The sequence below is a fragment of the Dipodomys merriami genome, unplaced genomic scaffold (genome assembly GCF_024711535.1).
Source record: "Dipodomys merriami isolate MVZ:Mamm:240054 unplaced genomic scaffold, mDipMer1.0.p SCAF_20, whole genome shotgun sequence".
In the NCBI taxonomy this organism is placed as follows: Eukaryota; Metazoa; Chordata; class Mammalia; order Rodentia; family Heteromyidae; genus Dipodomys; species Dipodomys merriami.
Window position 1 is genome coordinate 10,225,096 of NW_027203382.1, and position 13,739 is coordinate 10,238,834.

At 36.2% G+C, this 13,739-nt stretch overlaps 1 protein-coding gene across 6 annotated transcripts in view; it reads left to right on the forward strand.

Annotated features, from left to right (window-relative positions):
• Kiaa0825 (KIAA0825 ortholog) overlaps window positions 1–12,952 on the forward strand; it is a 419,703-nt gene extending 406,751 nt beyond the window's left edge. For 5 of the 6 annotated variants that reach the window (XM_070031070.1, XM_070031076.1, XM_070031073.1 and 2 more), the window contains one exon: window positions 10,348–12,952. In XM_070031070.1, coding sequence (XP_069887171.1) covers window positions 10,348–10,465 — 118 coding nt within the window. In that variant the 3' untranslated portion in view covers window positions 10,466–12,952. Of the gene's footprint in view, window positions 1–4,613; window positions 4,673–10,347 lie in introns of all 6 variants that reach the window. The other variant, XM_070031075.1, reaches the window with a different exon arrangement.
• Window positions 12,953–13,739: the final 787 nt, after the last annotated feature.

Genomic DNA, 13,739 nt, shown 5'->3' on the forward strand with positions numbered 1-13,739 from the left:
TGATATGGTTAGATTTAAGTAAATTTTCAAGAAGTTGTTTTAAGATGATCACTGAATTTAGACCTTAAGAAGGAATAGTGTTATAGAAAGCAAGGAGGATGACTTTTGAAGTTGTAAGAGCCATCATTCTATGACTCGTGTAATTAAGAATTAAATCACATTTATATAAAGTAATATACATACTGAATGAATGCCAAGATATGGAAACAAAAGAATGTTTCTTTTATTCCTTCCTTCCTTCCTTCCTTTCCTCCTCCTGCTCCTTCTCTTTCTGCTCCTCCTCCTTCTTCTATTTCGTCTTTTTTCTTTTTTCTCCTTTTTGCTTCTTTGTTTTTAGCTTTTGATGATTCTCTCTCCTTTACCTTATACATGGTGTATTCATATATATATCTTCACGGGAAGAAGGGCACAGAACTCAAGGGAGAAAAGATAAAAAAGTACAGCAGTAGAATTCACTGGACATTGATGAAAGTGAACTATACAACTTGTGGGTGAATATGGGAAGGAGGGACTTGGAGAGAATGAGGTAGCAGAAGATTGTACAAAAGGAAATATACTCCTTACCTGACTCATCCTTCTGTATGTCACTTCTGTAATAACAATAAAGTAAATTAATTTAAAAATAAAATAGATCTATTTGAGATGCCAAATTCTACTGGTAATGATAGTACTAGTTGAAGGCTATTTCTATAATCTGTCTAAAAATAACATAGAGACACCTAAATTTCTGACAAATACAAACAGATATTTTATGGGTTTTGTTTTTGTTTTTTTGTTTTTGTTTTTGTCGGTTGTGGGGCCTGAACTCTGGGCCTGGGCACTGTCCCATAGCTCTTCAGCTCAAGGATAATGCTCTACCTCTTGAGCCACAGTGTCACTTCTGGATTTTTCTGCTTATGTGGTACTGAGATATTGAATCCAGGGCCTCATGCATGCAAGCCAAGCACTCTACCACTGAGCCACCTTCCTAGCCCATTTTATGGGTTCTTAAATTGTGCCTGTTAGTCCACTGCTAACTGGTCTAAATGAAAATTAGTTATACCTTAATATATAAGAAGCCAGGAGCCAGTTGCTCATGCCTGTAATCATGGCTACTTAGGAGGCCGAGATCTGAAGGTAATGGTTCAAAGCCAGTCTGGGCAGGAAAGTCCATGAGATTCTTATCTCCAATTAACCACCAGAAAACTAGAAGTGGAATTGTGGCTCAAATTGGCAAAAGAGCTCAAAGACTGGTCCTGAGATCAAGCCTGAAGACTGACCCAAAGAAGTATACAGACTATAGAGAGCTACATAATTTGAAATATATCATTTGAACTAGCCTAAGATATTTGGTCATATTTAGGAGTGACCTCTGAAGTGGAGGTTAGGACAGGTTTATATTTGCTTGCTTGTTTGTTTTTGAAAAATGATGTGCTAGAGTTTGTATTTTATTTTATTTATTTTCCAGCATCTATCTATCATCTATTATTTATTTGTGGTAGTATTGGGGCTTTTTAAAAAAAATCAGCATGTTACATCTGCTAGGAAGTTGCTCTATCAGTTGAGGCATACCCAGGGAGGTTTTTTTTTTTTTTTGGCTTTATTAAAGTTTTGGATAAGGTCTTGTGCTTTTGATTATGGCCAGCCTTCGACTGTGATCTTCCTAATTATTCTTCCCATATAGCAGGGGATACTGATATAAACTACCTGTCAGCTATTTTTTGAGGTGCGGTCTTACTAACTTTTAGCTTAGTCTATCTTCAAACCATGACCCTCCTGATCTTTAATTCTCAAGTATCTGGGATTACAAGTGCTACTATGCCTAGCCCTTTTGCTTATATTTTAGAAAAATAAAACCATAGAAAATTTCCTTGAATAATGGATAGACAAATAATATCCTTACTTTGTGGCAATTAAAAAGCATAATCAAGGGCTGGGAAGATGTCTCAGTGGTAGAGTGCTTGCCTTGCATGCATGAGGCCCTAGGTTCCATTCCTCAGCACCCCATAAGCAGAAATAGCCAGAAGTTGCTCTGTGGCTCAAGTGGTGGAGCACAAGCCATGAGCTGAAGAACTGAGGGACAGTGTCCAGGCCCAGAGTTCAGGCCCCACAACAGACAAAAAAAAAAAAAACTGCATAATCAAGCTACGTACAAATGTCTCACACTTGTAGTCTTAGCTAATCAGGAGACTGAGATCTGAGGATTGTGCTTCAAAGCCAGGCCACTCATAGAAGGAAATTACTTGAGACTATTTTCTTAAAATAACCACCAAAAAGCCATAGCTAGAGCTGAGGCTCAAGTGTTAGAATACTATAGCCTTGAGCCCAAAAGCTCAGAAACAAGCTCTGAGTTCAAGCACCAGGACCAGCACACAGATTTAGACAGTTGAGAAGGACAGCATGGAAGTGGCTGGTGGGCCAAATATGAGGAAGGATGAGCAGATTTTGCATAGATGGAAAGGCATTTCAGGTGGCTAGAACAGCAAATGCAGAAATAGTAATACATGGGAAAACAAAAGGTAGGAAAAATAAGGAAAATAATTTTCTCCCTAGAAAGGTGGTAGCCACCAAACAGAACATCTACTATGCTAGCTAGGCATGTGACTCATGCTTATAACCTTAGCTACATGAGGCAAAGTTGGGAGAATCATAGTCCAAGGCTGGACTGTGCAAAATGTGAGACCCTATCTGAAAAATAACTAAGAGTAAAATAGGCTAGGGATGTGGCCCAAGTGGCGCAGTAGTTGTAAGGTAAATATGAGGCCTTGAATTCAAATACAGTGATACAACCAAAAGAGAAAGAAAAGAAGGGAAGGAAAGAAGGAAGGAAGGAGGGAAGGAAGGAAAGAAGGAAGGAAGGAAGGAAGGAAGGAAGGAAGGAAGGAAGGAAGGAAGGAAGGAAGGAAGGAAGGAGGGAAGGAAGGAAAGAAGGAAGGAAGGAAGGAAGGAAGGAAGGAAGGAAGGAGGGAAGGAAGGAAAGAAGGAAGGAAGGAAGGAAGGAAGGAAGGAAAGAAGGAAAGAAGGAAGGAAAGAAGGAAGGAAGGAAGGAAGGAAAGAAGGAAGGGAGAAAGGGAGGGAGGGAGGGAGGGAGGGAGGGAGGGAGGGAGGGAGGGAGGGAGGGAGGGAGGGAGAGAAAGAAAACAAAACTACGCCAAGCTAAATAAACCATTACAAACTTTAAATTATCTAGACAAAGTAGTCATTGCTACTTTAATGCCAGCAGTGTCATGGGGTTTGAGAGGTTAATAGCTGGAGACTGTTGCACTTTTTAGGCCCTGAAATTATGAGCATTCCAACTGTGGACTAGTGGCAGAGGAGTATATATAAATGTGACCATGATTGCAGAGTCCCTTGTCCCTTCACATAGAGACAAGGCTGGGAAAGAAGACATAAAAGCATGTTGTGAAATATAGACCCCTGTGGTGTTATTGAGGGAAATGTGGGGGTCATGGTCAGTTTGAATCATTCATTTATATACATAAATACATTCATTTATATACATAAATATATATACATATATCTCTATTTAATAGAATTAGAGTGAGAGTGAAAATGACTCTCATGAAGCAGAATTTAGAGAGCTTGGGACAAAAATTTAATTTAAAGATAATTACAGATGTTGAGATAATATTTATATACATGGGCATAGATGAGTGCATTCAGAGGGAGAAGAGAGTATGATCTAAGACTGACCCTGAGAGGCACAGAGCAGCAGGAACAGAAAAACAGAAGATCTTATTCACTGATCTGAACCTTCTTCTCATCCTGTCTGCACTGTGCTGGGCAGAAGAGGAGAGGACAAATAAATCCAATACAGCTTTACTTTTTGCTGCTTCACTACCAACTGGTAGGACAAATTGCAATAATTAATTTGGCCAGATGGTTAATGTTGTTTAGCAGTACAAGCAACTGATAAATAACTATAAAGCACTTCGTAAATACAGAGTTTTACATAAATGTTTAATAATCATATTAAATCAGGAGGCTCATTTCAAGTTATATTTTATGTGAGTATTTTATTGGTGTTTCAGAAGAAATGCCAATAATATGGTCAGATGCCATCAGTATAGACTGCTTTTGAAAACCACAGCAAAGGGAGTACAGAAAACAAAAACAACTTTGGCTGTGCTGGGATGAATAAGACAAACCAGCATGAAACCTGTTCTCATGAAAGAAAAGAGGGAAAGATGACATGGTTGTAGATACGTATAACAGAATACCAAGTGAAAGCCTTGTAACATTTACCTCCCCTGCCTACATACAAGGAAGAGACAGTGTCAGAAATAAACAATATAAAGGACACAGAGCAGGACAAAGAATATCAAAACAGGGATTCTAAGGAAACGACTCAGTACAAATAGAATATAGCACAATAACATGTTTTGTAAAGCACTTGGCATTCACAGCACATCTACTCTTTCCAACAACATATTGATAGGTGCACTGGATATTTTGCAAATGAAAAAATTGTTGCTCAGAGAGATTAAGAAACTTGTCCACTCTCATATAGCCAGTAAGCAGTAAAGTCAGCATTCACATATAAACAGCATGACTTCAGTACTACTGGGAAGACTCTAGGGAAGGTTATGTCATCCTGATGAAATGAAACTAATGCAGCCTTCTTCTTGCTGCAGAACTTGGATGTAATGGCTAACGATGCAATTTCTCAGACCAAAGAGACATCTCTTCTGCTGTGAGTTTACTTACACAATGCGGACACTTCCTCAAACTTTATGATTTCTTGTTACATGAGGAAACCCCCACTACAGTTAGATTTACCACATGGAACTTAACCAATATGCAATACATATCTGATAATAGTAAGAATAGTTATGACTCATTAAGTACTGACCATTACCCAGGCTTTATTTTGTTCTGTGTGTTTTCAGTCATTTTATCCTCATCATATCTCTGTGAAGGAGACACTATTAGGATTCCCATTTTATTGATAAAGTATTGATGCATAGTTATCTGGCTTTCCCAAGACCACCTTTCCTCCTTAGCAAATAATAGCATTTTAAGCAGCAAGACACTAAAATCAGAAATTTAAGCTAAAAATTAAACTAAAATCAGGAATTAGATATGTATTCTTATAATTTATTAATATTGATGTTACTATTCAATATGATTTGGAAATCCCAGAGCTAAATAGCAGGCATACTGTTGAAGTAAATATTTTAGGTTTTGCGAATTATGAGAGTCTTGTTTCATCTCAATCACAACTACTAACTCTAACATTATTGAGGGGATCAGCCATAAATTATGCACAACCCAGTGAGTGTGCTTCTATTTCAATCCAACTATTCTGACCCTATATTGTACATGTGACTGCTGTTCATTGATCCTTCTTACACTAGAGCTCCACAAGACTTGACTCATTCAGAGCCTGGCCTGGTGCAGTGCCTCATACTTGACCACATTCTTAATCATGGCTCCTCTGATTGATAGGCTGTGAAATACAGCCATCCACAAACAGCAGTATCCGCATTCACCAGTCTATAAAACTGATCACTACAGCATTTACTCATTGATCCATGATTGTTTTTATTTAGCACATTTCAAAACCTCATTGTAGGGAATTGTTGCTCATTTTAGTGGGAAGAATATAATGTTCCTACCCAATGTTTGGCACATGAAGAGCTTGACAGTGAGTTCATAGGACATTCAGAGTCACAAGCAGATACCTTAGTCCAGCCATGAGTATGTGTATAAATCCAGAAAAAAAGATCAAGGCTGAGAACATGAAAGTCAGGCATGGCGATGCAAGTTGTGGGTTCTGAGACTGAATATCTCAGTCCAAGTTTTAGAGTCTGTGCTGTGTTTATATAGGAAAATGACATACAGTTTAAAATGTCCGTGACCCTAATTCTACTCACCTAAGAGCCATCTGATCGGTATCTGGGATATCTGAGATATTTGGAATACTGATCAGTGGGTTTTCATTGGCTTTCCATCATTGTCACTGCCACCAAATGGAATCCAGGCTGAATTTCTTATACTGTCATAGGCAGGTGGGGATTTTACCAATAGTGCTAGAAATAGGCTACCAAAATTAGGAAACACAAAATTATAACCACCCTCATAATGTTTTTAGGAAGAACTAAAATATGATGGTTATAATATTATTTTATGGGTTTTATAGGGACACACTTCTATCACTGATACTAAATGTGTTAGGTGAAAGTACAGATATTACCTTAACATACTTGCAATTGTGTTTAAGAGTGGGTTAGTTTTTCTTCCAAAAGCTTTTTTAATTACACAATTGGGGGCTGGGAAGGTGTCCCAGTGGTAGAGTGCTTGCCTTGCATGCATGAGGTCCTGAGTTTGATTCTTCAGCACCACATAAGCAGAAAAAGCCAGAGTTGGCACTGTGGCTGAAGTGGTAGATCACTAGTCTTGAGCTGAAGAGCTAAGGGACAGAGTTCAAGCCCCATGACTGACCAAAAAAAAAAAAGCATAATTGAGTTGATTTTCCATTGTGTAAACCATTAGAGAGAAACTTTTCTTGACACGTGGTGTCTGTGAAATGTAACAATGCTTGTGATTAACATACATTTCCGAAAATCTAATGCTTTAATTTAATAAGAATAAAATTATACAGGTAAAGAGTACATTATTTTTACACCTATTTTTCTATATTTCTTATCCTGTTATGAAATGATTTATTCTTAATAAGCACAAAGAAAATATGAGAAAGCTGTGGTACATAAATAACTGCATAATATCATTAATTACTAAGCTCAATTACACTGTGAAGTATCTACAATTGTATGATGCTGCAAAATCCTTATCATGTATTATATTATGTATATAATTCATTTAAATTACATTAATTATACAGATTTTAATGAAGCTTTAATTTTCACAAGCAGAGACAATGATCAAAATATTTATATGCATATTATATGTTTTGTTCTACTGACTTTCTTAAAATAACTCATTTACTCAATATTATTGGCACCTTTACATTAGAGGGGAAAAGTAACATTTTTGTAAATTATATAATCTTAAATGGCTATTTTATTTAATATCTACATGATTCATGAACCAATTTTGGGAAAATGAAAATTTAACTTATTTTTATAGTAAAAAATAGTACTTATAAAATTATCTTAAGGTCATTATTCTTATCAGTTTTCTAAGTCCAGACTGTGAAGTTCAAATCATAAGGTATTTGGGCAAGTGACTTTTAACATTATATGCCTTGGTTTACCCATCAATAGAACTAGAATAGTGATATTTAAAGAACTATATAACAAGTATTTAAAACAATGCCTAACCCAGAGTTAGTGTTATGGAAGTATTTTTGATTATTTATTTCCTGCTTGGGAGCGCAATGTGACAGGTTTAATAACAAGTCCACATTAACATATATAAAATGAGTTGGGTGCATTTTAAACTTTTTTATGTTTCATTCACATTAATTAGTTGTGCAAGTGTGTTTCATTTTGACATTTCCATATATGCAAACAATATATCCAGATCAGACTCACCCCCTCCATCACTCTCCTGATCTTCTTTTCTCCTTCCCAAAAGTTTCCACAAGATTCATCATTCCAGTTTCACACATACTTTATTTTGACCATATTCTTCCTCCTTCACATTGTTTGCCTGCCCCCAAGCACCCCCTTTCTAATAAAAACCTACTTTATATTCCTGTCCTCATTTTTTGTGTACCTGCTACTTGCTCAAAGGGGTATTTCACACATTCACTTATAGCAGTTTAATCAAACTCAACCATGCACTTACTCTCTCCCCATCCTCACCATGCCCTTATTCTACAGCTTTCAATGAGCTTCATCTTCATTCACAGATGTAGTGTATTTCTATATTGTTCAACCTCTAACATCTCTTTGACTCAGTAGTGGGAAGATTTTTAACATTAAAATTCCATAAATGCAGTACAACGGAATCTTGGGGGCTAATTTGTAAATTCCAAAGTGCTGACTTGAGGAATTTGTTCTCACATGATGTAGCTATTGAACAGTTAACAGTGAAAATTCTCTTTATCCTTGAAGTTATTAATAAAACCTGTATGACTAATGAGTTAACTCCAACCATATGGGAAAATACAGAAGAACCAAAAAGGTCAGAAGTAACAGATTCAGATCCAGAAAAGTTTGGATGTAAGAAGAAAGGAGAATCCAGGCAGGGATTAAAAAAGAAAGGTAAATTAATGCCTTGCTATCTCTTACCAATTCCTTCTTCTCTTTTGGATACCATTGCTCAGGTCTGGCCCATGTTGATGAAGCTAGCACTCCAACAAGGAAATCTGTGTAGGAACAGGCATTATAGGAAGAGGTTTCTGCTTTCTTTTTACAGCTCAGGTGAAACCAGGAACCCCACCTAAGCTCAGCATGCTTTCCTTCATTATGACAGGCTATTTTTTTTCAACTTTTTTTTTTTTTGCCAGTCCCAGGGATTGAACTCAGGGCCTGGGCGCTGTCCCTGAGCTTTATTGGCTCAAGGCTAGCACTCTACCACTTGAGCCACAGGGCCACTCACTTCTGGCTTTTTCTGTGTATGTGGTACTGAGGAATCAAATCCAGGGCTTCATGCATGCTAGGTGAGCACTCTACTGCTGGGCCACATTCCCAGCTCTGACAGGCTATTTTTTATCCAGGGGTTCTGGCTCCAATAAAATACAGGCTTCTGGAGGACACTCATGGAGTACTTGCTAATGACTTTGTAACAGAGCCTTTTAAGATATATGTCCGCATTGGAATTAAAATCCCTGTTCATATCACAGTGAATGATATGAGAGCTAGTAGAAGATAAATGAGGAAAATGGAAAGGACATATCTTCAAAAGATTCCTTGTTGGAATTTCTGTGGTCTGTAAACCTTGAAATCCTAGGGAGAGAGAGAAAAGATAGAGAGGCAGAATTAAGTATATATCTAGATTCTAACATCCTGTTTCCTTTCTCCTCATTGATCAGAATTAGACCTTTAATTCTTTTTTTTAATTTTTTAATTTTTTTAAAAAAATTTATGAAAATACCATACAGAGGGGTTACAATTACATGGGCATGATAATGAGTACATTTCTTTTTTTTTTTTGAGGGGGGGGTCCGGTCGTTGGGCCTGAACTCTGGGCCTGGGCGCTGTCCCTCAGCTCTTCAGCTCAAGGCTAGCGCTCTACCACTTGAGCCACAGCGCCACTTCTGGCTTTTTTTCTTTTTTGCTTATGTGGTGCTGAGGAATCGAACCCAGGGCCTCATGCATGCAAGGCAAGCGCTCTACCACTGAGCTACCTTTCCAGCCATGAGTACATTTCTTATCAAGCATTTTTTCCTCCTCCTTTGTTTTCCCTTCCCATCTCCCCCCCTCTCCCCACACCCCCCCACACACTAGCCAAAGTGGTAAAGTTTGTCTTTTTTTTTTTTTAAGTAAATGTTTCACTTAGGATCATCTTGTATGGTCATATGTACATTGCTATTGACCTGTTCATCTGCTAGGACTATCTTAGACATATGTAAACAAGAGGTTCTTCCTTGTTGTTGTTTTTAAGGTACTATGTGATTTATTTTTTCTTTTGTGATTTTTTTTTCCTATGCTTTATTCCCTGTAGTCACTGTATTTGATTTTGGTACCCTGGGTATTGTATATAGGTTTGTATGAATTAGGGAGAGGAAGGGAAACTGCAAAATGGTGAGACAAAGGACAAAGGGCGAACCAATGCAACTGCAATACAAAACAATATGTTGAAAATGAACTGTATAACTTGGGGGAGGGTTGGGGGAGGGAAAATAGGAGAAAAGTGAGGGAGGGGGTAACAAGTTTGACAAGGAAAGTAGTCACTACCTTCCATATGTAACTGTAACCCCTCTGTACATCACCTTGTCAATAACATTAGATTTTTTAAAAAGTAAATGTTTATGGAATCTTGCTAATCATTGGCAACTTGGATGGGGTGATTTAAGTTTACTGCATCAAAACTGATCACATTACTAGGAACAGATCAATCTACCTTTAAAATATGTTCCATTTAGCTTGATGGTTTTCATGTTGCCAAGGTCTTTCTAGCAAAACCCTCCCTGAAACTTAGAGCCACTGATATGTTGTTCAGTAAGAGAAAAATACCAAATATACTTTTTAAATCTAGGAAATACAGAAATCTCATTTGACACAATTCTTTAAAACTTCATCTGAAAGTGGACTCTAGAGTTGGATTCTATTTTCTTTGCCCATTCTCCTGGCCTAACTTTCAGTAGTTCCAGTGAATTGTGTTGCCCAGAAGACTGTCCATAAAGAGTAAATAAGGAAAACAGATGCCTTAATAAACTCGTGACTGTATATTCAAGCTTTCAATAACTGACTAGTGGTTGGAAGTTATAGAAGTACTTAGATGTGATTTTTCTTTCAGGTGGGAAATGAACAAGGAAGAAATGCTAGAAGAGGAAGAAAAGGCAATGCTGGAGCATTTAAAACAAATTTGCATCCTACAGACCTCTTCTGTCTCAGATAACACAGAGGAACAGTAACCTGCAGGAAACAGAAACAACCTTATTTTAGGAAACAATTCCATATAATGGAGTAGGATTTTTTTTAACAATAGTCAGGATGCACCTTAGATGTGCTGCGAAGCATGAAACCAATGATGGAACAATTCCTGTACTGAAAAAGAATACAGCACATAAACAATAAGGTGCTTCATACTTAGATTTTAAAAATAATTTAAAATGTTTTCTTTCTCCAGTCTTTTTCTTTATTTGATAAAACTGCTGCCATCTCGTGTTCCCTTAGAATTATTTTTTTCCTTCCTTTGAGTCTCGAAGTATCTATGACAACAGGCAAAATGTTTGGAAATCATTTCCCTATGGATTTCTTAATACAACATTTGGATGTTACATTGAATGGAGTCATCTGAAAGTTTCCATTTAATCTTGTTGCTTAGCCCAGGTCTAGGCCTTAATTGCTTTTACTACCCGCTATTGGACTAGCCTCCCTTCCCACATAACGTCTTCTTCATTCAATTTACCTTAATCACAGCCACAAAAAACATTATTCTTGAGCTAGTAGTTTTAGTCACGTCACTGTTTATGGTAGTGTTCAGGCCTCCTCCTAAGTCTGATTCAGACTTCTACTCACAATGTTTACAGGCTCCTATATGAGATGGCTCCCGTTCAGGAAAATGCCTGCCATCCTTTAGTCTCAAGCCACATGCTTGCTATGTTTTCCAACCAGAAATCTTTATCTGAAAATTATACTTAAAAGTCATCCCAACATTCTCCACCCAGCAGTTCATAATTTTGGTTACTTATATCCATTGTATTAATACACACACACAAATAAAAAGGTAGAATGTATTTTAATACTCTACCAAGAACAATTATAGGTTTTTAAAATTATCCTTTGTATCAGTGTCTGATATTATATTATAAAGACCTGGAAGGCCTTAGATATAAAGTCTCTCTTTATATATCATCATATGCCACTGCAGTGTTATTTATCAAACAGGCAGTTAGTATACACATTGATTAAATGACTGCATTGAGAGAAGACAGCAAAAATGTAACCTTCAGTACATCTAGGAGAAGCCATATATTGGACTATTTTAGACCATATGACATCAAACATCATGCTCTCTGATGTTCTCAGATATATAATAAACTGTCCATGCTCCCACATTCTGTGATTTTTATAAAATATGTGTAGGCTACATAGTTTCCAAAGTAAAGTACTCATGCATTTTCAAAGAAATAAAAGTTTGGAGTGCAGAGGAGGCCACCTAGAGAAATGTCTTGCATTTTTACTTGAAATAAAACTCATAAATGGCCATGTAGCCAGATGCCTGCTAAATAACACATTTTATTTTTAAGAAATGTACTTTACTTGGCCAGTATAATCACGAACCAAGTGTTTTAAGATATGGCTGAAACACTTTCTAAAAACTCTATCAAGGCCATTTGAAAAATTATAAGACAATTTTATGAAAATTGGACATTTCATCTAATCTAATCTATAAGCAGCTAGCCTGACAATGGACAGAAATAAAACTAGTTGGCTATTCCTTTGGCCAATTAGTATTCTATAACTGAATATGCATCATTATACTAGACTAGGCATTAAAATGAAAAGTCAAGATAAAAATAAATTAATCTAATAAATGAAACAAAACAATCTTATAAAGTTATAAACTTTCCCATTTGGATTGTCTTCTAATGTATTTAAAGGTCATCCATTAAAACTATTTTTTATTGAATCTATATATTTCTATACTAATCCTAGGAATTGATTCAGTTCCTTAAGAAAAGTAAACTTCCATGGCATCATTTTGAAAGGAAAGAAATATAGAGCAATCAAAGTTGAATTCTCTTCTGTACTTGTTCAGAAACATTACAATAGCCACAATACAAAAAAACCCAAGAATAATAATAACCAAGAAAAATAACCGAGAAGTCATTGAATGAATAAATTATTTTGACTTCATACTTAATATGATTTTTAAAGTATGATGAATAGTATTGCCAAACAGTTGTTGTTTCTCATATTTAGTTTGCACTAATATAAATAAATAAAAGTAACAAAGTTTCTAAGTCTTCAAATGCTTAGTACAAAATTTCTTCTTCTGTATTACAGGTAACTGTATTTTATGTAATTATAAAGAGATATTTATTTTATTATTGGTTTATCAGTTACTATGTAGAAATATAAATTTTAATAGAATAAAAATGCTGTCTATTTCAGACGTTTTGTATTGTATTATCTCCATGATTCTTTAGAACAGACTATTGAAAGAGGTGACATTGAACAAGAAATATTGTATTTATAATCTGCTTTGTTACAGCATTTTGTTATGATATTCACAAGACACTATGTTGAAAATTATCTTTACAACTTTGGCAGGAAGAGGGGAGAAGTGAAGGTGGAGGAGGGAAGGGATAGTAAGAAAAAAAAAGGAGGGGGTAACAATATTCAACAAGAAATGTACACATTACCTTACTCATGTAACCATAACCACTCTGTATAGCATCTTTACAATAAAATAAAGTTAATAAACTGCTTTGTTAAGTGTCAACTCTTTTGTACAACTAAAGATAGTAATAAAATAATTAAAAATAAAAACAAAAAGATTCTTGTAGAACAAACCAAAACCACAAAAACTCACTTGTTTTTATCCCTAATATGTGCACACATATTGTCTTATCATCCAGTTCTCATATTCCTGAGTCAAAAGGAAGTTCAGAAACTTTGTAAGTATCTTTCCCAGCTAAGAAGAGTTTCAAGTATACCTTCTTTTAAAGTATTTCATAATACAAGCAGCCTTAAAATGGCTGTACTATGAGACAAAATAGACAAAGTGAATAGACCAATCAGGAAAAACAAACATGATATGATTCCATTATGCAAGCCATCTAAATGAGTCAAATTTATAGAAACAGAAAAAAAGTAAATGGAAAGAATGGTGTTTACCAGAACTCATTGGTAGAAGTTTTTGTTTAATGGGTGGAAAATCTTTTATTTTTAAGTTCACTAGTATAATCTTATGTAACATAATCACGTGTGCCATCACCTTTACCTAATTCCATTGATTAAAAGTAAGTCACTGAGTTGAGCACCAGTGGCTCTTGCCTATTGCAGTTCTAACTCAGAGCCAGCCCAGGCAGGAAAGTCTGTTAGACTATTATCCAATTAACCACAAAAAACCACACCCACACACACCCCTGCCCCCCCCCCACCCCAAACCAGAAGTGGAGCTGTGGCTCAAGTGATAGAGGATTGGCTTTGAGCAATGAAGCTCAGGAACAGCACCCA